General features: G+C 36.5%; 1 protein-coding gene across 2 annotated transcripts in view; it reads right to left on the bottom strand.

Annotated features, from left to right (window-relative positions):
• DNAH12 (dynein axonemal heavy chain 12) overlaps positions 1 to 27030 on the bottom strand; it is a 219961-nt gene that overhangs the window by 92417 nt on the left and 100514 nt on the right. Inside the window, exons 26-34 of one of the 2 annotated variants that reach the window (XM_082639577.1) lie at positions 25069 to 25221; positions 24582 to 24821; positions 23999 to 24244; positions 23553 to 23672; positions 11864 to 11973; positions 9131 to 9314; positions 8858 to 8998; positions 5187 to 5270; positions 4455 to 4643 (exon numbers count right to left, since the gene is read on the bottom strand). In XM_082639577.1, the coding sequence (XP_082495703.1) occupies positions 4455 to 4643; positions 5187 to 5270; positions 8858 to 8998; positions 9131 to 9314; positions 11864 to 11973; positions 23553 to 23672; positions 23999 to 24244; positions 24582 to 24821; positions 25069 to 25221 (1467 nt within the window). The remainder of the gene's footprint in view (positions 1 to 4454; positions 4644 to 5186; positions 5271 to 8857; positions 8999 to 9130; positions 9315 to 11863; positions 11974 to 23552; positions 23673 to 23998; positions 24245 to 24581; positions 24822 to 25068; positions 25222 to 27030) is intronic. The other variant, XM_082639578.1, reaches the window with a different exon arrangement.

Raw genomic sequence — 27030 nt, 5'->3', positions numbered from 1 at the left:
AGGACACACATAGGCTGAATATGAAGGGATGGAAAAAGATATTCCATGCAAATGGTAACCAAAGGAAAGCAGAAATGGCTATACTTAAATAATACTAAGTAGACTTTAAGTCAAAAACTATCTCTAGAGACAAAGAAGGTTATTATTACATAATGATAAAATGATCAATTGAATAGGAAGATAAAGCAACTGTAAATACATATGCACCCAACATCAGAGCACCTAAGTATATAAAACAAATACTAACTGATATGAAAGGAGAGACTGATAGCAATACAATATTAGGAGACTTCAATATCCCATTTTCAATAAGGGATAGAATATCCAGACAGAAAATCAGTAAAGAAACAGTGAACTTGAACAACACCATAGACCAAATATACCTAACAGATATATACACAACTTTTCACCCAAAAGGAGAAGAATATACATGCTTTTCCAGTGCACAAAGAATATTCTTTAGGATAGACCCCATGTTAGATCACAAAACAAGTCTTAAGAAACTTAAGAAGATTGAAATTATACGAAGTATCTTTTCTGACCACAATGGATTAAAACTAGAAATCAGAAAAAAAAAGAGAAAATTCACAAATATGTGGAAACTAAATAACGTACTCTTTTTTTTTTTACAACTTTATTGGAGTATAATTGCTTCACAATGGTGTATTAGTTTCTGCTTTAATAACATACTCTTGTACAACCACTGGGTCAAAGAGGAAATCAAAAAATATCCTGAGACAAATGAAAATGGAAACAATATATACCAAAACTTATGAGGTACACCAAAAGCAGTACTAAGAGGAAGTTTATAGCAATGAACACTTTCATTAAAAAAGAAAAAAGATCTCAAATAAGCAACCTAATTTTACACCTCAAAGAACTAGAAAAAGAAGAGCAAACTAATTTCACAGTTGGCAGAAGGAAGGAAATAATAAAGATCAGAGTAGGAATAAATCAAATAGAGACTAAAAAAAACAACAGAAAAAAAAATCAACATAACTAAGTGTTGGTTTCTTAAAAAAATATACTAAATAAAAAAACCCTTAGCTAGACTAACCAAGAAAAAAGAGAGAAGACTCAAATAAATAAAATCAGAAATGAAAGAGGAGACATTGCAATGGATGACTCAGAAAAAAAAGAAATAATAAGGAACTATTATGAACAATTATATGCAAACAAATTGGATAATCTAGAAGAAATGGATAAATTCCTAGAAACATACAACCTACCACAACTGAATAGAGAAGAAACAGAAAGCCTGAATAGACCAATAACAGACAGGGAGATTGAAGTCGTAATCAAATATTTCCCAACAAAAATTCCCAGGGCCAGATGACTTCACAGCTTCACAATTCTACCGAACATTCAAAGAAAAATTAATAAAAATCCTTCTCAGACTCTTCAAAAAACTGAAGTAGAGGGAATACTTCTGAACTCATTCTCTGAAGCCAGCATTACCCTAATATCAAAGCCAGAGAAAGCCAACACAAGAAAAAAACAAAAAAACAAAAAACTATAGGTCAGTATCTCTGATGAATGTAGATGCAAAAATCCCCAACAAAATACTAGCAAACTGAATTCAACAACTCATCAAAAAGAGAATACAACATAACCAAGTGGGATTTATCCCTGGGATCCAAGATTGGTTTAACATATGCAAATCAATCTATGTGATGCAACACATTAACAGAATGAAACATAAAACCACATAATCATCTGAAGAGATTCAGAAAAAAACATTTGACAAAGTTCAATATCCATTCATGATAAAAATCTCTGCAACAAAATAAAGGGCACTTATGAAAATCCCAGAGTTAAAATCATAATTGGGTAAAACTGAAAGCTTTTCCTCTAAGATCTGGTACAAGGCAAGTATGCCCCCTCTCAACACTTTTATTCAATACAGTGCCAGAAGTACTAGCAAGAACAATGAGACAAGAAAAAGAAATAAAAGACATGTAAATCAGAAAAGAAGAAGTAAATTTACCTCTCTTTGCAGATGACATAATCCTATTTGTAGAAACCCTAAAGACTCCACAGAGATGGGAAGGAAGGGGGACACAACATTTTAGAACTAATAAATTCAAGAAAGTTGCAGGATACAAAACCAACTCACAAAAATCAGTTGCATTTCTTTTCATCAACAATGACCGATTTAGAAAGGAAATCAAGAAAACAATCCCATTTATGATAGCATCAAAAAGAATAAAATACTTAAGAATAAATTTAACCAAGGAAGTGGAATATCTGTACACTGAAAACTATAAAACAGTAATGAAAGAAAGTGAAGACACAAATAAATGGAAAGATATTCTGTGCTCAAGGACTGGAAGAATGTCCATCCTACCCAAGTGAACTACAGATTCAATGCAATCACTATCAATATTCCAACGACATTTTTTACAAAAATAGAAAAACCAATCTTAAAATTTGTATGGAACCACAAAAGACCTCAAATAGCCAAAGTAATCTTAAGAGAGAAGAGTAAAGTTGGAGACATCACACTTTCTGATTTCAAATTACATTAGCTCTAGTACAAAACAGAATGATAGAGGCATAAAAACGGACATATAAACCAGTGGAACAGAGTAGAAATAAACCCAACCATATATGGTCAGCTGATCTTTGGCAATGGTGCCAAGAATATACAATGAGGAAAGGATAGTCTCCTTAATAATTGGTGTTGAAAAAACTGGATGTCCACATGTAAATGAATGAAATGGGACACTTACCTTGCACTAGACATAAAAATCAGCTTGAGATGGATTAGACTTAAATGTAAAACCTGAAACCATAAAACTCTTAGAAGAAAACATGGTGAGGGGGTGGGGGGTAAGCTCCTTGACATTGGCTTAGCAATGATTTTTTTGGATATGATATCAAAAGCTCAGGCAAAAATACAAAAATAAACAAGTGGGACTACATCAAACTAATAAGCTTTTTCTGCACAGCAAAGGAAACCATCAAAAAATGAAAAGGCAACCTACTGAATGGGAGAAAAATATCTGCAAATCATATATATAATAAGGAATTAATATCCTAAATATATAAGGAACTCATACAACTCAACAGCAAAAACACAAACAACCCAATTTTTTAAATGGGCATAGGACCTGAATAGACATTTTTTTCTGGAGACTACATACAAATGGCCAACACATATACGAAAAGCCACTCAGCCTCACTAATCGTCAAGGAAATGCAAATCAAAACCACAACGAAATGTCACCTCACACCTGTTAGGATGGGTATTATCAAAAAGATAAAAGATAATAAGTGTTGGTTAGAATGTGGAGAAAAGAGAACCCTCGTGCACTGGTGGTGGGAGTGTAAATTGGTCCAGCCATTATGGAAAACAGTATGGAGGATCCTCAGAAAACTAAAAATAGAACTACCATATGATCCAGCAATGCCTCCTCTAGATACAGCACCCAAAGGAAATGAAATAAGTACCTCAAAGAGATATCTGTGCTCCCAGGTTCATTGAAGCATTATTCACAATAGCCTAGATATGGAAACACCTAACTGTCCCCTGGTGGATGAATGGATAAAGATATTGTGGTATATATATAATGGAATAATATTCATTCTTAAAAAAGAAAATCCTGCCTTTTTCAACAACATAAACAAAACTTGAGGACTTTATGCTAAGTGAAATAAGCCTGACACAGAAAGGAAAAAACTGCATGATCTCACTTGTATGCAAAATCTAAAAGTTGAACACATAAAAAGAAGCAGAGAGTAAAACAGGTTACCAGTGGTGGGGAGGTGAGAGAAATGCGGAGACACTTGGCAAATAGTACAAAGTTACATCTATGCCAGATGAATAAGTCTAGAGACCTAATGTACAACATGATGACTTTAGTTAATAATGCTGATACAATAGGTATCAGTACTGGAAATTTGCTAAGAGAGTAGATTTCAGGTGCTCTCATCGCACACACACAAAAGTATGTTAACTATTTGAGGAGATATGTTAATTAACTTGACTGTGGTAATCATTTCACTACATATATGTATATCAAATCAACATGTACACTTTAGGTATTATAACTTTTATTTTTAAAATTAAAAAATTAAATGCATGCACACACATACACACACACACACACACACACACCCCAAGTAGACGTATAACTAGGGAAATGTAGATAAGATCAATAGATATTATCAATGTCAATATCCTTGTTGTGATATTATAATACAGTCTTGCAAAATGTTACCATGGGGGGACATTAGGTGAAGTGTATGTGGGATCTCTCTGTATTATTTCTTACAACTGCATGTGAATCATCGATTGTCATAATAAATATTTCAACTTTTTAAAAAAGTGGATACTACATGTCTAAAGAGAAACTGATTTTAGTTATTTACCCTACCATTCTGACTTTAGACTTAGTCAAACTGAATGGAAAGTAAAGAAATTTGAGTGTATAAGAGAATTATAGTGTTACCTTGCATTTTTTCTTACGAAGACTTAAAGTGGGCTGTATTAACCAGTCAAAAAGTCCTCTCAGAAGAGCTTGATGATCTGGTTCCTGTAGAGGTCCTTTCAGTGAATTCAACCAAGAAGACACAAGTGGTTCCCATCCCAACTGTGAGGGCTCCAAATAAATCATGCCACAGCGGCTTACAGTGGCAGGCTACAGAAAAAAGACAAGTTTTCCTTTTCTAATCTGGTAGTTATTAACTAATTCTTTGCATGACTTATAAGGTCCTTCATGATCTGGCTCCTATCTTCCTCTACAGCATTCACATACACTAGATGAAACCATTTGCAGTTACAGTTCCCCAGATATGGTATAGCTCCATGTCTCTATAAGTTTTCTTGTCATGATTTGGAATGCCCGGCCCCAGCCAGTCTCTGTGGAGAAGTCTTACCCCTCAAAACCAGGTCAAACACTCAAACATTTTCCATTGTCGTCCTCCTCTACCCATTCCTCTCTTGGGTGCTCACCCCCTCCATATTCTTAGAGCACTTAACATGTAGCTCTGTACTGGGATATATATATTTATTAGCATGGTTCTCATCCTCCCTAAACGAGCATACACTGTGTCTTATTCATCTTTGTATTCCTTGTGCCTAACTCGCTTTCTGACACATAATAAAAAGTACTTATTGACAAAATGAACAAATGAATAAATGAACAAACAAACACTACTGTTATATTAAATTATGAACTTACTGAGGCCTGGGAAAGGTCCATTGCTTCAAAGATGAGACTCATTTGAGGGGACATTTGAATGATTTCTCCACTCATAAGGCAGAGCTGAAGGCAATAATTTTTCAAATGTTTATTTAAAAAAAATCTCAAACTTCTCAGGTAAAAATTTATTCTATTTATTAAAGTATCTCCTATGATATAATAGAATAAGTATTAGAATGGAAGCCAGAAAAATCTTAATTCTAGGTCTAGTTCTGTCAACTTACTAGGTAAGCAAATATATAATATCTCTGACTCTCAGTCTCTTCATCTGTAAAAAGGGATAATTTTCCTCTCATAGAATTAAGGGAGAGGGGAACTACATGATATATTGAAAAAAATATAAAATCCTATACAAACGTCAGCTTTTGTTATTAAAAAATTACATGAAATGCTCCTGATTTTATAAAGTTGTCATAAGACCTTTTTTATTAATAAAAAAAGAGAAATAGAAAAAATAGAGAATACTATGAACACTCACATACCCATCTCGTAGATTTAACCTATGTTAACATTTTGCCATATTTACTTAGTCTTTTTTAAAAGTATTTTAAAGATCATTACAAACATCATGGCATTTCACATCCAAATATGTCAATATCCATCTTTAAAAATAAGGACTTTTCTATATAACCACAAAAACATTAGCCATCTAACAAAATTACCAATAATTCCTTAATATCATCTAATACTCAGCCAATACTCAAATATTCTCAGTTGTACAAGAAATGTCTTTTCAACTGATTGATTCAAACCAAAATTCAATCAAGGACTATGCACTGGGCTTGCCACGTCCTCTTGGTCTCTCTTAATCTAAAACATTCCTCTTTTTTTTTTTTTTTTTTGTGGTACGCGGGCCTCTCACTGTTGTGGCCTCTCCCATTGCGGAGCACAGGCTCTGGACGTGCAGGCTCAGCGGCCATGGCTCACGGGCCCAGCCGCTCCGCGGCATGTGGGATCTTCCTGAACCGGGGCACGAACCCGTGTCCCCTGCATCAGCAGGTGGACTCTCAACCACTGCGCCACCAGGGAAGCCCTAAAACATTCCTCTTTAATCAAATGTGTGAAAAACTGAATTTATCAACTGTGTCCTTTCTGCCAAATTCCTATCTTGTCCATTATTATTAAAGCCATTGTATCCTCTCAATCTCCTTGGCTTCCACCTTTGGAATTATCATTAACTTTTAATAATGTTGGTAATAATTATAAACTGTTGATACCCCAAATTAATTGCATTATTAAGTCTTTAAAATTCTTCCACTACATTTATTTTTCAGTGCTTCATCTCTGATTCATTACTCTAATCCCAATTTTGCCCCTATCTAGTTCATCAACAATACAGCATTTAACATTTCTGGATCTGTTTCTTATCTGTAAAATGAATGAACGGTCTAGTGCTGGACTGTCCAATAAGACAGTCAGTAATCATATGTGGCTATTTATATTTCATTTTAATTAGATAAAATTTACAATTCAGTTCTTCTATTGCACTTAGCCACATTTTAAATGCTCAATAGCTGCATGTGACTAGTAGCTACCTTATTGGACAGTGCAGATATGTCCATCGCTACAGAAAGTTCTATTGGACAGTGCTTGTCTAGAATACTTTTAAGTTTCTACCAGGCTGTTTCAGCAAACATTCTCCTTCTTGCTACAAATTTGAGAGGGGGAGTCAACATTCTTCTCGCTCCCCCATGCTATTTCCTAACTACTTCTATTCCATCCTCTATTGCAGCCCTTGCTCCTTTGACAACCCCTGCTTGGCTAAAGCCTTTGGCAGCTGGCTCAGTCTCTTTCTCTCTACTATAACTCTGGCCTGATCCAATGTTCATAAGGGGAAATATCTCATTACAGCACCCCCGCCCCCCACCTCTGGTATTTAACTACCTTGTCTTCAACCCTACTCCACTCCAGCCATCCGCCTTATATACCTGGGACCTTCTCTCCTGGAACACTACACAGTTCTGAGCATTCAAGTCTCTGCTCCATCCAGCTCTCTCACTCATTGACTCCTCCTATATTTGCTCTTCATTTTCATACAGATTTTCATATCCCTGTTGTTTTTACTTCTTTCTTTAGGTAGTTTCTGTTCTGTGGTCCAGCACTTCTATCGTTCTCATGCCAATATCTTTAAAGTCTTTCTGTATTTCCAGTCTGGCAACATTATCTACACCCAACATCCAAGGTGCTTAAATTGGTAGAGAAAATCTCACAAAGGCAGACCTTGGCACTATAGTTTATAACTCATGGTCTTCAACTCCATCAGTTTCTCCATAACACTCAGATATGCTTCTATGTTTTCCTAGGCAGCTGTCTTTCCCATTTTCCATGATGGCTAATTTAAATCTTCCCCTTTCTCCTTGAGTATACAAAGAACCAGGGCCTGCCACTGCACACAGAAAAAATAAATCATCAAAAGGATTTGCCTTCAAATTTCCACTATCAAAGCCATACATTCATCTTTCCTGCTCTCCTTGCATCCAATATGAAACAATCCTTCCATTTGGCTCTGAATCCTTAGACTTGACTGGACTGATTAACCCCTCTCTTCTGAATCATCACTATTTCTCCTCTGTTTACTTTCCCCTTTAGTTCAATCAATATGACTGACTGAATGAATGAAAGAAAGAATATGAACAAATGACTAACCACCTATGATAAAGTACTGGAGTAAATGTTTGAATGCTAATTAAATTAGTTTGCTTATTTAGTATTATAATTATTTCATAAAAGCAAAAAAATAAATTGATATACTAACACAGTAGAATACTAATACAGACACAAAAAGAATAATAAATAAATAAACAAAATGGATCTACAATATAAATATCACAGATCACTATACTGACCAAATGAAAGAAAACACTAAAGAGTATGATTCTATTTATATGAAGTTCAAGAACTGGCAAAACTAGTTTATCACAGTAGAAGTCAGAATAGTGATTGCCCCTTGGGGAGGGTATACTGATTGGGTAGGGACATGAGTAAACTTTGTAGGGTGCAATAAATTTTATGCACTTTTATTTAGGTGATGGTTATGTGAGTGTACACATATGTAAAAAAATCTTAGAATCTAAACTTAAAGTTAGTGCACATTTTATACTTATGTTATCTCTCAATTAAAATAAGTACTAGAAGACTTCCATTTTCTCTTTTTTTTTATATCTCATAGGTTTAAGGTAATGTACCACATATAAGCACTGAAGCAACTGATGTTTTCAAAAAAGAATGAGGGCTTTTTATTTTCTTCTAAAATATTAAAGTTCTATAAGAAACCTTAACACTGTAGTTGCTTAACTTATTGCCACCCATTACATTACTATGCCTTCCTGCTAATACAGTAATTTTAATATACTTGCATTCTAATTAAAAAATTAAGCAAAGAATTTACTATAGCATAGTTTTCATTGAAAAGATAATTTATAAACTTATTCAATTTGCTGCATCCCTTATTTTAAATATACAGTCTGAGATGATTAGTTGTTGAACACATAACATTGTTTAAGCCTATCTGCATCTGTTTTGCTTTTTTTAATTGTGGTAAAAAAAAAAAGCATCAAATTACCATATTAACCATTTTTAACTTTACAGTTCAGAAGTGTTAAGTATATTCATATTGTGCATTTGTTTTGCTTTTAATCATGATGATTTACCTTTTTATTATCATCCAATACTGTGTTCATGCTCTCTATCCACAAAGTGTCAATGGGACCATCAAATACAACCCATTTCCGGTCAGGTGTTTCTGATAAGGCAAATTCTCTAAAAGTGTTAGCCACAATACCATCAGTCCACTGAGGAGGAAAAAAGGAAGAGTTGGAAAGTGTCCTTAAAAAATTATCAAGTGATAATACAAAAACATTTCAAATTTCTTGGCTTAATGTGCATTGTCAATGAGAGTGGAGAATGTTTATACTGTAGATTACCTCATGGGACACGGGGTCAAATTGTCCAAAAAGTTGGCCCATAGTAATGGATTTGGGGTTTACAGTCCTATAAATGACCTTTTCTTCCTCTCCATAGCCACGTTCATTCATAAGAGTTAGAGTATCAGCCAGCATATGCAGAACTTTTGTTTTAGCAGCAAAAGGCTCTCCTACTAACATAAAACTATTAAGGAAAAGAAGTCATTATACAATAAGATTCTAAAAAATAATGGTAAATTAAATTATTTCCCTATATATTGGTATATGAAATTTTACCCTATGATAATTACTACATATAATTTTTGAAATTATATTAATTTTTCTCAGATATAAGGGAAATACATTTAACTTCTTAATTGATTGATCTCTAAATCAAATTCTCGACATTAATACCATTATCTACAAAAGAGAATAAAAAATTTCCAAATGAAAATGGAAACTTAGTAACTGCATACTCAAAGAATTTTTTTTAATGACTTGGGGTTTCCTAAGCAGAGGAGAGGAGACAATTCACTTTTCCTCAAGATTTCACTTGCTATAGTGCTCTTTGCCAAATATTTCTGAATCTCCTCTCTCCTGGAGCATAGGATTCCTCACTCTCTTGTGGGAATACTAGGTGACTAAGGAGTAATAAATGGAAATGATGAGTGTTACTTCTTAGGGGATAGATAATTGCCAGTGAGGGAACTTACAGAGCTCTACTTTCCCTCTAGCACACCTGGGACCCACAATGTTCAGATGGTGGCTGCTCCAACAGCCTGGGACCTGAGTGATTATGATGAGCAGAACCTCCCTGTTAAACTATAATGGAAACAGTACAAATGAGAAATACATATTTGTTTTTAAGTCACTAAGATTTGGGTGCTGATTGTTTCTATGGAATAACCTAGCCCATCCTTATTGATAGAAATTGGTAACTAGAAGGGCAAAAGGTATTCTTGCCATAATAAAAAAGACTAAAATAAGTAGCACTGGCTTAGAGGCTAAGTTGTAGGTGGCGGCTAAAGGATTTGGCAATTAATCTTATGCAATGATAAAACGTTTGGTAAATTTATCCCTGAGATAACCTGGAAGATAGATAATATATCTAATGAAATTGTAGTTTTAGGGGAAAAGGATAGTGAAGAGAGTATATTAGTATATATTGGCAGCTGATGGCTGTATTTAATAAGGAACTACAAAAAGAAATAAGCTTAAGAAAATATGGTCAGTTTGCAAGCAGGAATGAAAGTAGAGGGAGTTGAGAAATTCAGAGACTTGAGGGATTGAATGAGGTAATTTATTCTCATCTGCAATTGGTAAAACATAAATTGAGAAAATCTTTGAACAACAAAGATCAACTCAGCCTAGTATCAAGGATCAAATCAATAAGCCTAATATGTTCAAGGATACTACAAGGAAATTTAGAAAGGTATGACTTAATAAGGACTATAGTTGTGGCTACTGGCACATGGAACTACCTGGAATCAAATAGAAAAAAACGTATTAAATAGTTTTTGAGAGAGTTTACTGACAAAGAAACCATGAGTCTAGGCTAAAACACATGTGAATGTTTAAGATGTAAAGAAGACTCTTAGGTACTGAATGCACGAGGGTTGACTGTACTAATTCCCTCTATTATTATATATGTTTGAAAATTTATATAATACAAAGGTTTGGGTTTTTTTTTTTAATTTTGCCTTTAAAAAAATCATGACCTTTGAGACTTCAACTTTCTATAGGCAGTAAGTGGGCTGAAAACATTTCTCAGCTCCCAAGGATATTTTCTCTATTGTCCACCTCACATGTGACCAGGGAAGAAAATGGAGATAGACCTCTCAAAAGGTTGAACTGAAGTCCACAGAGCAGAGGTTACTGGAAAGTCTCTCTCGGGGAGCAAAATCAAGCAGAAATAGATCCAGGTTTTATGGGGATTTCAGTTTATACAATTGGTGGGGAAAGCTCTCTAAGGAAAAAAATATATATGTAATTACAAATACAAAAATGTCCACTGCCACTTTAATGACACACTTTCCAATAAATTATATATAAAATGATTATGACTACCTGGAGGGGCCTCTACAAATAAGAGGTTCTGAAGTTTAAACTCCAATAGTTTCACAATCTATCTCTGGAACTGGGATCCCACATGCACAGCTGGGTTTCAGAACTGCTACTGCCAAGTGTTGGCTTTGTCTCCTATTCTTCAGTTTCTGAATGGGAGTATTTGCTCTGATAATCCTGCTCTGGTAAACCCACTATTATAATACTGGATGTATGCAGGGCAGATAACTTGTCTTTGTAGTTTTAGGTCTTTGGAGCAAGAAGAACAGCTTCCAAATCTGATACACAAACTATCATGCATCACTTAGAGATCCTATACTTTGAGTCTGGTTCACTGATTGATCAGAACTTTTAGGTTGTCTCCCTGGGAAAGGAAAAGTGTGTTCTACATGTGTGAAGTAGAGCAAATAACATATTTGATGATCAAAAGGGCAAATTGTGGTGGTCATTAGTGCTACATCACTGAATGAGTACTCCTTACCACTCCTTTTTGGACAGGTAACATGAGAGAGAAATAAACCTTTGTTTTTAAGCTACTGGAATGGAGATGGGGGTGGGGGGCGTTGTTCCCTCGCCTACCTAGCATACAAAGTTTGCTGTCTTTCAGTTCACAAATTTTACTTGTTTTAAGAGTTTAACTTAAAAAACAACATCTAACTATGGCAGACTATCTATAATCTATAATCTTACCCATGTCTAACAATCATCATCTCATATGTCTGAATCATTTTTTCAAGAAAAAATTTAACAGGCTGAAGATTATGTACTTTGCAGGCTTCATGAGCACATTCCAAAAATTCCTAAAATAAAAGAAAAATGGAATTCATTTCTACAAAATCGTATTATAAATCATGTCATTCATGTCTTATAAATGTAGACTTTTCATTTAGAAATAAGAAAATTGTATCTTCTTATATTTATAAATTATTTCTTGAAACTTTATTTTTTAATTAAAAGGAGGAACAAATAAAATTAAAATACTTTAAAAACATTAGTATTCCCCATTATAAGTTATCAATGATCATGGCACCATAGCATTGGGTGTACGCTGCATGAAAACAACTCCTCTTAATAGTCTTTCCAGAATTTCACTTTTGGTTAGGATATAGAAGGACATGCCAAACAATCCTTCACACTATAGTAAAGAGAAATAAACAGAGGTTACAAAAATTATAAAGCTTTTAAAGATACAGGAGCACTTTGGATGCAAATAAGTCTAAAGGAATTAAACTTCAGAAAGGGATGAGCCTTTCCTAGGTGAACACAGATCAACAGCTAACTTGCTCTGGGAGCAAGTAGAGACATAGGTGGGCACTGGATTGAGCCTGCTATAGGCAGAGGGACTCTGCTGAAGTAAGGAGAAAATAACAGATATTTTAATGGTCATGTGGACTTATGTGAACCTCATAAAACTGGAGGAGGCTCAAATGCAAAGCTGGTTTTCCATGGCCTATGATTTTGCTGAGTCTGAAGTGACATAAGAAATCAAAGGCTTAGCTAGAAAGGCACATAGAGAGAGATTTTCTTAGTCTTCAGATGCTTCTATCCTAGAATGCTGCTATAGGAAGGGCCTTATTATACAATAGGACAATTTTCACTCTAAGGACATTTGAAACCAGAGGTAAACTAAAGCTCAATAATTCTGCAACAAAACTCTAGCTTAAGTCAACTCCTGATTGAACTGATCAACAGCTCAATCTAGCTATCTGACAAAGGAAAAACATGGTTTTTCTGCAGGAAAATAATACCAGTTCAGTCTCTACAATTATTTTCTATACAATTTTTAATACAAGTCATGAGAAAAAAAGCTAATAATCAGTAGAAAAAAAATTAAATAAAACAAAATCACAGTTGACCTAGATATAACTAGTTATAATTAGCAGACAAAACATTAAAATAGCTTTTGGGACTTCCCTGGTGGTCCAGTGGTTAAGACTCTGTGCTCCCAATACAGGGGGCACGGGTTCAATCCCTGGTCAGGGAACTAGATCCTGCATGCCGCAACTAAAGGAGCCTACATGCTGCAACAAAGATCCTGCACACGGCAATGAAGATCCTGTGTGCCACAACTAAGACCTGGCACAGGCAAATAAATAAATAAATAAATAACTTTTATAAATGTATAAAAGAAAATGGACAATATGACAAAAATAGATGAAAAATGAAGAATTTAAGCAAAGATATGGAATCTCTTAATAAAACCAAATTGGATACACTAAAACTGAAAAAAATAAAATATGTGAAATTAAGAATTCATTGGGGAGCTGGAGTCAAGATGGCAGTGTGGGAAGATGTGGAGTTAGCTTCTCCCCACAGCTAGGGTGCCTTCCCTCAGCTGGTGGGGGACTCCAACGCCCAAGGAGAGGGGAGGAACCCCAAAGTGAACCAGTAGGACATAGGGGGACTGACGGGGGAGGAGAAGTGGAGGCCAGACAGGATTGGCACCCCTGAGGCAGGAAAGATCAGGAGAGGCAGGTGGGAGGGACTCTCCAGGAAAAGCAGGACAGGAGTGGAGGGTGATTGTTTGGCCCACTCGGGCTAGGGAGTCTGCTGAGCTCCCAAGCTCGTACCCCGCCTCCAAAGCCCCGCATGGGACCTGGGAGCATAGGAGGGAGTTCAGGGAGACCAGGAGAGGCAGGTAGGAGGGGCCCTCCCACACTGGAGGAGCAGGAGAGGAGAGGAGGGTGCTTGCCCTGCCCACTCGAGCCCAGGAAGCCTGCTGGGCTCCCAGATGAGGTCCCCTGCCCTCTGAGACCAGGGGTGGGGGGCATGCCTGGGCCCCTTCTGTTCCTTGAACCTAAGCCCCACCCTCCACAGCCCAGGGCCTTTTCCAGCCCTGTGGGTACTAAGCATAGGCCCCACCCACCACCCAAACCCCACCCTTGCTTAGGCCCCACCCTCCACAGCCAGGGCCTTCCCCCCCCTTTCTTTTTCTTTTCCCTCCTCCTCTTTTTTACTATTGTGCTACTGATGTACCTTCCAGTTGTTGATTCACCTATATTTTCATTTTTATATTCTTTCTAACATACCTGTTAAGTCTCCTAGTCTAATTTTAGTTTTTACCTTGCCATTGTTCTCTTTTTTTTTTTTTTTTTGCCACCCCACATGGCTTGCAGGATCTTGGGTCATGAGCTGGGGACTGGGTGGAAGCTCCTGTGGTAGGAGCTCCAAGTCCGAACCACTGGACTAACAGAGAACCTCAGACCCCAGATAATATTCATCAGACTGAGGTCTCACAGAGTTCCTCATCTCAGCACCAAGACCCAGCTCTACCCAATAGCCTACAAACTCCAGTGCTGGAAGCCTCAGGCCAAACAACCAGTAAGACAGGAACACAATCCCACTCATTAAAAAAAAAAAAAAAAAAAAAAGAGAATGCAAAAAATATATGTCACAGATGAAGGAGCAAGGTAAAAACCTATAAGACCAAAAAAATGAAGAGAAAATAGGAGGCAATCTACCTGAAAAAGAATTCAGAGTAATGATAGTAAAGATGATCCAGAATCTTGGAAATAGAATGGAGGCACGGATTGAGAAAATATAAGAAATGTCTAACAAAGATCTAGAAGAACAGAAGAACAAACAAACAGACATGAACAACACAATAACTGAAATGAAAAATACAGTAGAAGGAATCAATAACAGAATAACTGAGGCAGAAGAACAGATAAGTGACCTGGGAGACAAAATGGTAGAAATAACTGCTGAGGAGCAGAATAAAGAAAAAAGAATGAAAAGAATTGAAGACAATCTCAGAGACTTCTGGGACAACACTAAACACACAAACATTCGAATTATAGGGGTCCCAGAAGAAGAAGAGAAAAAGAAAGGTCTGAGAAAATATTTGAAGAGATTATAGTTGAAAATTTCCCTAACATGGGAAAGGAAAGAGTCACCCAAGTCCAAGAAGCACAGAGAATCCTATACAGGATAAACCCTAGGGAAAACACACCAAGACGCATATTAATCAAACTAACCAAAATTAAGTTCAAAGAAGAAATATTAAAAGCAGAAAGGGAAAAACAAAAAATAACATACAAAGGAATCCCCATAAGGTTATCAGCCGATTTTTCAGAGGAAACTCTGCAGGCCAGAGGGAGTGGCAGGATATACTTAAAGTGATGAAAGAGAAAAACCTATAATCAAGATTACTCTACCCAGCAAGGATCTCATTCAGATTTGATAGAGAAGTCAAAAGCTTTTCAGACAAGCAAAAGATAAGAGAATTCAGCACCACCAAACCAGCTTTACAGCGAAGGCTAAAGAAACTTCTTTAGGCGGGAAACACAAGGGAAGAAAAAGACTCACAAAAACAAACCCAAAACAATTAAGAAAATGGTAATAGGAACGTACATATTGATAATAACCTTGAATGTAAATGGATTAAATGACCCAAACAAAAGACACAGACTGGCTGAATGGATACAAAAACAAACCCATATACATGCTGTCTATAAGAGACCCACTTCAGACCTAGGGACACATACAGACTGAAAGTGAAGGGATGGAAAAAGATATTCTATGCAAATGGAAATCAAAAGAAAGCTGGAGGGCTTCCCTGGTGGCACAGTGGTTGAGAGACCACCTACCGATGCAGGGGACATGGGTTTGTGCCCCGGTCTGGGAGGATCCCACATACCACGGAGTGGCTGGGCCCATGAGCCATGGCCGCTGAGCCTGCATGTCCGGAGCCTGTGCTCCACAACGGGAGAGGCCACAACAGTGAGAGACCCGCGTACTGCAAAAAAAAAAAAAAAAAAAAAAAAAAAAAAAAAGAAAGAAAGCTGGAGTAGCAATACTCGTATCAGATAAAATAGACTTTAAAATAAGGATTGTTACAAGTGATAAAGAGGGACACTACATAATGATCAAAGGATTTATCCAAGAAGAAGATACAACAATTATAAGTGTTTATGTATCCAACATAGGAGCACCTCAGTACATAAGGCAAATGTTAACAACCATTAAAGGACAAATTGACAATAATACAATAATAGTAGGCAACTTTAACACCCCACTTATCCCAATAGACAGATCATCCAAACATAAAATAAATAAGGTAACACAAGCTTTAAATGACAAAATGGACCAGATAGATCTAATTTATATTTATAGAACGTTCCACCTAAAATTGGCCAAATACACTTTCTTCTCAAGTACAAATGGAACATTCTCCAGGACAGATCACATCTTAGGTCAAAAATCAAGGCTCAGAAAATTTAAGAAAATTGAAATTGTATCAAGCATCTTTTCTGACCACAACGCTATGAGATTGGAAATCAATTACAGGAAAAAAACTGTAAAAAGCACAAATACATGGAGGCTAAACAGTGCGCTACTAAATAACCAAGAGATCATGGAAGAAATCAAAGAGGAAATCAAAAAGAGACAAATGACAACGAAAACATGATGACCCAAGATCTATGGGATGCAGCAAAAGCAGTTCTAAGAGGGAAGTTTATAGTAATTCAATCTCATCTCAAGAAACAAGAAAAATCTCAAATAAACAATTTAACCCTACACTTAAGACAACAAGAGAAAGAAGAAAAAAGAAAACCCAAAGTCAGTAGAAGGAAAGACATCATAAAGATCAGGGCATAAATAAATGAAATAGAAATGAAGAAAACAATAGCAAACATCAATAAAACTAAAAGCTGGTTCTTTAAGAAGATAAACAAAATTGATAAACCTTTAGCCAGACTCATTAAGAAAAAAAGGGAGAGGACACAAATCAATAAAATTAGAAATGAAAAGGGAGAAATCACAATTGACGCTGCAGAAATACAAAGGATTATAAAAGACTACTACAAACAACTATATGCCAATAAAATGGACAGCCACTAAGAAATGGACAAACTCTTGGAAAGCTACAATTTTCCAAGACTGAACCAGGAAGAATTAGAAAATATAAACAGACCTATCACAAGTAATGAAATTGAAACCATAATTAAAAATCTTACAACAAACAAAAGTCCAGGACCGGATGTCTTCACAGGTGAATTCTATCAAATATTTAGAGAAGAGCTAACACCCATCCTTCTGAAACTCTTCCAAAAAATTGCAGAGGGAGAAACACTCCCAAATTCATTCTATGAAGCCACCATCACCCTGATACCAAAACCAGAAAAAGATATCACAAAAAAAGAAAATTAGAGACTAATATCACTGATGAACATAGATGCAAAAATCCTGAACAAAATACTAGCAAACAAAATCCAACATCACATTAAAAGGATCATACACTATGATCAAGTGGGATTTATTCCAGGGATGCAAGGATTTTTCAATATATGCAAATCAGTCAATGTGATACACCACATTAACAAATTAAGGAATAAAGCCATATGATCATCTCAATAGATGCAGAAAAAGCTTTTGACAAAATTCAACATCCATTTATGATAAAAAACTCTCCAGAAAATGGGCATAGACGGAACCTACCTCAACATAATAAATGCCATATATGACAAACCCACAGCAAGCATCATACTCAATGGTGAAAAACTGAAAGCATTTCCTCTAAGATCAGGAACTAGACAAGGATGTCCACTCTTGCCACTCTTATTCAACATAGTTTTGGAAGTTCTAGCCACAGCAATCAGAGAAGAAAAAGAAACAAAAGGAATACAAATTGGAAAAGAAGAAGTAAGACTGTCTCTGTTTGATGATGACATGATACTACACATAGATAATCCTAAAGATGCCACCAGAAAACTATTACAACTAATAAATGAATTTGGTTTCAGGGTACAAAATTAATGCACAGAAATCTCTGGCATTCCTATACACCAACAATGAAATATCAGAAAGAGAAATTAAGGAAACGCTCCCATTGACCATTGCAACAAGAAAGAATAAAATACCGAGGAATAAACCTGCCTAAGGAGGCAAAAGACCTGTACTCAGAAAACTATAGAACACTGATGAAAGAAATCAAAGATGACATTAACAGATGGAGAAATATACCATGTTCTTGGATTGGAAGAATCAATATTGTGAAAATGACTATACTACCCAAAGTAATCTACAGATTAAATGCAATCCCTATCAAACTACCAATGGCATTCTTCACAGAATTAGAACAAAAAATTTTACATTTCGTATGGAAACACAAAAGACCCCAAATAGCCAAAGCAATCTTGAGAAAGAAAAATGGAGTTGGAGGAATTAGTCTCCCCGACTTTAAACTATACCACAAAGCTACCGTAATCAAGACAGTACAGTACTGGCACAAAAACAGAAATATAGGTCAATGGTACAAGATAGAAAGCCCAGAGATAAACCCACGCACATATGGGCACCTGATTTATGACAAAGGAGGCAAGAACATACAATGGAGAAAAGATAGCCTCTTCAATAAGTGGTGCTGGGAAAACTGGACAGCTACATGTAAAAGAATGAAATTAGAACACTCCCTAATACCATACACAAAAATAAACTCCAAATGGATTAAAGACTTTAATGTAAGGCCAGACACTATAAAACTCTTAGAGGAAAACAGGAAAAACACTTTTTGACATAAACCACAGCAAGATCTTTTTTGACCCACCTCCTAGAATAACAGAAATAAAAACAAAAATAAACAAATGGGACTTAAAACCTTTTGCACAGCAAAGGAAACCATAAACAAGACCAAAAGATAACCCTCAGACTGGGAGAAAATATTTGCAAATGAAACAACAGACAAAGGATTAATGTCCAAAATATACAAACAGCTCATGGAGCTCAATATCAATAAAACAAACAATCCACTTAAAAATTGGGCAGAAGACCTAAGTAGACATTTCGCTAAGGAAGACATACAGATGGCCAAGAGGCACATGAAATGATGCTCAACATCACTAATTATTAGAGAAATGCAAATCAAAACTACAATGAGGTATCACCTCATGCCGGTCAGAATGGCCATTGCCAAAAAATCTAGAAAGGGTGCGGGAAAAGGGAACCCTCTTGCACTGTTGGTGGGAATGTAAATTGATACAACCACTATGGAAAACAGTACGGAGGTTCCACAAAAAACTAAAAATAGAACTACCATATGACCCAGCAATCCCACTACTGGGCATATACCCTGAGAAAACCATAATTCAAAAAGAATTATGTGCTGAAGTGAATATACCACAATGTTCACTGCAGCACTTTTTACAATAGCCAGGACATGGAACCAACCTAAATATCCATTGACAGATGAATGGATAAAGAAGATGTGGCACATATATATAATGGAATATCACTCAGCCATAAAAATAAACGAAATTGAGTTATTTGTAGTGAGGTGGATGGACCTAGAGTCTGTCATACAGAGTGAAGTCAGAAAGTAAAAAACAAATACCATACGCTAACACATATATATGGATGCTAAAAAAAAAAAAAGATACTGATGAACCTAGTTGTAGGGCAGGAATGAAGAGGTAGACATAGAAAATGGACTTGAGGACATGGGGTGGGAGGGGGAAGCTGGGGCGAAATGAGAGTAGCATCGACATATATACACTACCAAATGTAAAATAGTTGGCTGGTGGGAAGCAGCAGCATAACACAGGGAGATTGGCTTGGTGCTTTGAGATAACCTAGAGGGGTGGGATAGGGAAGCTGGGAGGGAGGTTCAAGAGGGAGGGGATATGGGGACATGTGTATGCATATGGCTGATTCGCTTTGTTGTGCAACAGAAACTAACACAGTATTGTGAGGCAATTATACTCCAATACAGATCTATTTAAATAAATAAATAAATCATTGTATAGGGACTTCCCTGGTGGTCCAATGGTTAAGACTCTGTGCTTCCATTGCAGGGGGCAAGGGTTCGATCCATTGTCAGGGAACTACGATCCCACATGCTGCATGGTGCAGTACTCCCCCCCGCCAAAAAAAGAAAAGAATTCATTGGATAGGTTTATCAGCAGAATGAACAAAGCCAAAGAAAGGATCATTAATCTTAAGGACAGGTCAATAAAATTATCCAAACTAAAGTACAGATAATAAAAATCAAAAAACAAAAACATAGCATAAGAGACATGTGAGATGACATAAAGTGTTCTAACATTCATGTAACTGGAGCCCCAGAAGGACAGGGGAGAGAAAATAGGGTAGAAGAAATATTTTAAAACATAATTACTGAGAATTTTCTGGAGAAAGCAATACACAGATTCAAAAGTGCAGCAAATCCCACGTAGGATATGTAAAAAGCAAACAACACTAGGCACATAGTCAAGCAAGGAAAGAAAGAAAATATTTCAAACAGCCAGAGGGGGAAAAACGTATTACATTCAGGGAAATATACATAAGAAAAATTCCTGACTTCTAAGCATAACAATGAAAGCCAAGAATTAATGGAACATCTTTAAAATGATGGCGGTGGGGAGACTCCTGCCAATCTAGACTTCTATACGTAGTGAAAATATTCTTCAAAAAATGAAGTCTAAATAAAGATATTTCAAAACAAAAACTGAGAGAATTTGTTGCCAGAAGACTAAACATGTACACAATAAATACTGAAGAAAGTTCTTAAAGTTGAAGGGAAAAGATCCCAGTTTAAAGCACATATATGCTGGAAGGAATTAAAAAACACTAGGAAGGGTAAATATACTTTTTTTTTCAAATACTAATACCTAAAGCAGAAAATGTGGAGTTTATAACATATGTAGAAGTAAAATACGTGACAACAGTACAATGGGCAGAGATGAGTGGATAATGGAATTATACCATTTAAAATTCTTATATTGTGGCTGAAATGGTTTAGAATACAAACTTGAGGTAAACTGTCATAAATCAAGGATGTGTATTGCAATCTGTGAGTGACCACTGAGGTAAAATTAAAAAGCCAGCAGAGAAGATTAATGAAGTAATAAACATTACCTGAAACCCAAAAGAAGTCAGTAGATGAAAAACAAAGTAATTCACTACATATTAAAAAGCAAGATATTATATTTAGTACAGGCATACACCTCAGAGATATTGTGGATTTGGTTCAGATCACTGCAATAAAGTAAATATCTCAAGAAAGCAAGTCACACAAATTTTTTGGTTTCCCAGTGCATATAAAAGTTATGTTTACACTATCCTGTAGTCCAGTGGTCCCCAACCTTTTTGGCACCAGGGACTGGTTTTATGGAAGACAATTTTTCCACAGACGGGCGTGGCGTTGTGGAGGGGATAGTTCAGGTGGTAATGTGGTAATGTGAGCGCTGGGGAGCGATAGGGAGTGGTAGATGAAGTTTCCCTGGCTTGCTCACCTCCTGCTGTTCAGCCCAGAGGCCATGGACCAATACCAGTCCAAGGCCCAGGGGTTGGGGACCCCTGCTCAGTCTATTAAGTGTGCAATAGCATTATGTCTAAAAAACAATGCACATATCTTAACTAAAAATACTTTTTTGCTAAAAAAATGCTAACCATCACCTGAGCCTTCAGTGAGTCATAGCAGTAACATCAAAGATCACTGATCACAGATCACCATAACAGATATAATAATAATGGAAAATTTTCAAAATTTCAAGAATTACCAAAATGTGACACAGAGACAAGAAGGGAGCAAATATTGGGAAAATGGCACTGATAGACTTGCTTGACACAGGGTTGCCAAAAACCTTCAATTTGTAAAAAACACAGCATCTGCAAAGCGTGACAAAATGAGGTATGCTTGTAGTATTTTTTTTTCTATGACCCTGGCTCCCCTGCAGCTCAGTTGCAGGCATACACAGTTGCTCAGCCACACACCTCCCAGCACTGACTCCTAGTGGTGTTTTTCAAACTGGATTCTATGAATCCATGAAATTATTTGCTATATCCATAGGAGTACAAGAGTTCTCCAAGAGAATATTAAAATTATGTATTTTCATTTTGATTTAAAAAATCATATTAGCGTATTCTGAATCATCTTGATAATCACCTGTGGTATAATACTAAAATATATAGTCTTTGTCCCCGGTTCCTGGCACAGAGCTCCTAAAACTCTTGGAATTTTCTGAGTGATAGGAGTATCTTTTGTTATTCATAAAGAGCCCTTTTCAATAACACCTGAGTTTATGCTAATGAGGTGACTTGTTGTGGGAACCTTGATAGCTTCAGGATTGGGCTGGTCACCAAAAAGATGCAGTGATTAGAGGGTTGGAACTTTCAGCCCTACCAACCTTTGGAGAAGAAGGGGCTGATTATTGAACTCTATAAAAATTCTTGAACAATGAGATTCAAGAGCTTCCGGTACAGGGAGGGTGACTCTCCCTGAAAGGGCACGGAAGTTCCACACTGCCACCTGCCCATACCACGCTCTATACATTTCTTCCATTTGGTTGTTCCTGAGTTGTATCCTTTATAATAAACTGGTAAGCAGAAGTAAATTGTGTTCCTGAGTTCTGTGGGCTGTTCTAGCAAACTATTAAACCTGGGTGGGGAGGGGTCAGAGAAACCCCTGGTTTATAGCCCGTCAGTCAGAAGTACAGGTGGCCCAGGACTTGAGACTTCTGTATGAAGTGAGAGGCAGTCTTGTAGGACTGATACTAACTCTACGCAGTTAGTGTCAGAATTGAATTGAATTTTTGAACACCCAGTGGGTGTCTAGAGAATCACAGAATTAGCTGTTGGTATTGGAAAACAGCCTAGAATCACCTTATTCTGATCCTGCCATAGGATGTATAGTAGTATTTGAATTTGAAGATTAAAAAAAAAAAGAAGGCTAACATTCACAGCAAGATGGATGGACCTAGAAATATCAGACTAAGTGAAGTAAGACAGAGAAATACAAATATTATATGATAACACTCACATATGTAATCTAAAAAACAATACAAATGAATCTATATGCACAACAGAAACAGACTCACAGACACAGAAAACAAACTTATGGTTACCAAAGGGGAAAGTGATGGGGAAGAGATAAATTAGGAGTTTGGAATTAACAGATACAAATTCCTATACATAAAATAGATAAGCAACAAGGATTTACTGTATAACACAGGGAACTATATTCAATATCTTGTAATAACCTACAATGGAAAATAATCTGAAATATATATATATAACTGAATCACTTTGCTGTACAAAAAAATGATAGGATGTTTTACCACTTTCAGTTTATCATCTTTTCTACCTGCGGAGGTATATAATAGTATTATAGTATACATAGTAGTAAATATTATAAAGCACAAGATAGGAAATAAAATATGTATTCTCTTACAATAAACATGATCTTTGACCTGAATCTTGTTAACCCTACTATCATATAACATAAGGTACTAAAATTTACTCTTCCTCATTAATTAAAGTGGCCAAAATAGGGGTTTATCCTCCAAACAGAATAAGTCACTCATTTAATAAAACTTGGAAAACTATTGAGTCACCAAATGAATTTATTTGCAGAACAAGTCATTCTCACAGGTTTACTTACATGATAGTCAGCTTCAGGAAGTTTAACACCAGGAAATAAGTCACTAGTTATTCCATTAAATAAGGGTATATCATGTGATAAAAACTTTGGTTCATTTACATCTTTAATTGATCGAAGAAGCTAAAACCATCCAAAAAGTGCAAGATAAGTTAATTGCCAGTATTTGCCCTTCTCTCACCCCCACCCCACCAAAGTCAAAGTTTCTTTTACATTGTTCCATGGAATCCCCATACTAAAAAGCCAATACTACACTTATCAAACCTAATGGTCCTTGGATTCATACAAAGTATAATGAAAAACAGAACCTCAAAACTATCATTTCAACCCCATGTAAAAAGGCTCAAAGCAACAACTCTCTTATCAGCCTATCTATAGTTCATGATCAAACTTGCTGAAAAAGTTATCTTTCTACAGATACTTTCACAATGTGTATATTTAATACTTACAAGTACATCTTCATTTTCATTTGGAAATTTTAGTTTTAGGTTTCCAGCAGCCACTAAAACTGCTTTTACTGCTCGCATTCCATAGTCATAATGAAATTGTGATGAGAGCTGCTCTGAGCAGAGCCTGTAGGTCATTACTATCTTCACAGACAGAGGTTTTGCATTCAAAAATCCATAGGAGTAGAGGGAGATTTCTGCTATGAGGGCATAATTTGGAACCATCATAGCCACTGTTCTAAAAAGAACCTGAAGTATATAATAAATGAAATATATTATTTACATAAAGGAAACCATTTTTAAAGCTGAGCATAAGCACCCAAAGATAATGTGTTGATATTCAAGTTTATTCCCCCAGTGCAGCACATTTGCATTAACTTTGTAATTTTTTCAGTAGCACTTTAACAGTTTTATGTACTCTAGTAATTTTTTTTAGACATCTAAAAAAGTTTTTAGAGGTTTACCTTATAGCAAATGGAAAAGGTAAAAGGGAGATTACAAATACATGTGAGAAAATTATACCATTTTGAGTAGATTATGCTGTTACTTTTGATTACCAAATTTACACTCTTTAAAAAAATGTTACCTTAAGATTATCCGGTAATTCAGAACGTCCTGCATAGCCAGGATTCATAGTAATAGCTACAAAACAGTTTGGATTGAGCTTAAGTTCTGTCCCTTCAAAAATAAACACTTCTAGCTTCTGTTGAATGGCTCTCTGAATGCAAAGGATCTGTTGAGCTACCACTGACAGCACTTCCAATTCAATTCGATTAAATTCATCAAAGCAAGCCCAAGCACCAGAAGAAGCCAATCCTTTAAAAAACTGAGGACAAGAAAAAAAGGAGATGATTTTCATAGGAAAGGGCATCATTTGTTAAAACAAAAATTTAACCTTTTTAAGTCAAAAGTGACAGTTAATAAAAGCCCCAAGGATAAAAACGTCTTTACCCCTAAAAAAAAAAAAAAGGTCAAGTAATGCTTAAACCACATTCAGTGTTTTAAACGAGTTTGCTTCAGTTTATCCAGTTTGGCCTAGCTGTAAATTTGTAACATTTAATATGTAACTTTACCTTTCCCATTGCTAGATAATCTAGCCCATCTGAACAGTTGAATACCACACACTGTACAGCAAGAGCTTTAGCCAAGTCCTTGGTGGTTTCAGTTTTTCCTGTGCCTGCTGGCCCTTCTGGAGCTCCTCCAAGGTTTAAATAGAAGGCACCTATCTGAAAAGAAAAATAAACGTGAAAAGAAATCCATGCTTAACTGAAAAACAAACAAAAAACCCTATAATAGGACAATTGCTTATAAAGTGGATTTAGTCTTATTTGTAGCTTCAGAGAGGCAGTAATACAAGTACATCATTCAGTTAATTTTTAGCACTCAATCTTCTAGCTGCACAAAGAAAAAGCAGTTTAAAGGATCTAAAAAAAAAGTGAAACTGTATCAAAGTCTCTTTATTTTCTAATACTTCAAGTGTATCCCATTTGCCTTTAAAAACAAAGAGAATCCAGCCTTGAAGTGTTAACATTTGGTCAGAAAAGTTTAATTAGAAGTGGTTATGGAGGGACTTCCCTGGTGGCGCAATGGTTAAGAATCTGCCTGCCAATGCAGGGCACATGGGTTCGAGCCCTGGTCCGGGAAGATCCCACATGCCACGGAGCGACTAGACCCGTGTGCCACAACTAGAGCCCCCGGAGGGGCCCCCGCAGGGAGGAGCCTGCACACCGCGGCACACCGCGGCGGGGAGTGGCCCCTGCTCACTGCAGCTGGAGAGAGCCCGCACACAGCGATGAGGACCTAATGCACCCAGAGATGAATGAATAAACCATTAAAAAAAAAAAAAAAAGAGAGCAGATTGCTCCATCTCCTATAAAATAAAATAATATAAAATTTAAAAAAGTAGTGGTTATGGAGATGGTTGTAGAGATCAATGATGACAACCTCTATGGCTAGCTGCGAAGAGAGAAAACACCTAAAAGTGAGGGTCATAAATGGGGGCCCATCAGTGGGAAAATAAACTGATGACCTACTATATAATTTTGTCTCTGATTCACCCTCGCTGTTGCATTCCACTCTTGGTATGTTCTTCATTTTCTCCATCCCCATAGCATTGTTCTGTACTTCTCTAACCAGTAGTATCACTTTCAACCTTGTGAAACCCAGAGTAGTTATCAGTTACCCACTGATAAATGGTAAACTGTGACCTACCTTCGCTGGTTGGACTCACTTGCATTGTTTTTATGAAAGCTGGCGTATCCTCCAAGTGTCCTGTAGCCTGGGCATTTGGATGTTTGCCCAAGTTGCTTTTTACATATTTGGAGTCTACTGTGTCAAATCAAGCTTGAGCTGATTAAGACGGTTAAGACCACCGACCCTCCATCTGGGCATGGGCAAGGGTCAGCTCGGTGACATTTTGATGTCAGAGGCCAAAAACTCCACCCTCAGAGCATGCTAACTAGGCTACTTTCTGAGCTTTCCTCCCATGAAAAAGCCTATGGCTTGGGTGCATATGCGCAGAGCAACGATTGCCTCACCTTTTTCTTGTTTTCAATTACATTTCCCCAAGCTACCCACACCTCAGCTTTATCCCATAGATATCCTGAGCCCTTTGCCTTCAGAGAGGCATATTTGAGTTGTTTTCCTATCTCCTTGCTTGGCTGCTTTGTGAATAAGCACTTTCTCTGCTGCAAACCTCAGCGTTTCAGCATTTGGCTTACTGCAGAGAGTCAGACAAATGAACCTGGTTCATTTGGTTCAGCAACACTCACATTACAGTTAACTATGTACATTTTTTCCCTCTCAATTAGTACTTAAGCTCCTTTATTTTTTAAATAATTTTTTAAAATATTTATTTATTTATTTGGTTGTGCCAGGTCTTAGTTGCTGCATGTGGGCTCCTTAGTTGTGGCATGAGAACTGTTAGTTGCGGCATGCATGTGGAATCTAGTTCCCTGGCCAGGGATTGAACCCGGACCCCCTGCATTGGGAGCACAGAGTCTTAGCCACTGCGCCACCAGGAAAGTCCCCGTCCT

Source organism: Mesoplodon mirus (genome assembly GCF_964341445.2).
Source record: "Mesoplodon mirus genome assembly, chromosome: 12".
Classification (NCBI taxonomy): Eukaryota; Metazoa; Chordata; class Mammalia; order Artiodactyla; family Ziphiidae; genus Mesoplodon; species Mesoplodon mirus.
Note: the sequence above shows the minus strand (reverse complement) of the source record. Positions and strands in the feature narration are given on the sequence as shown.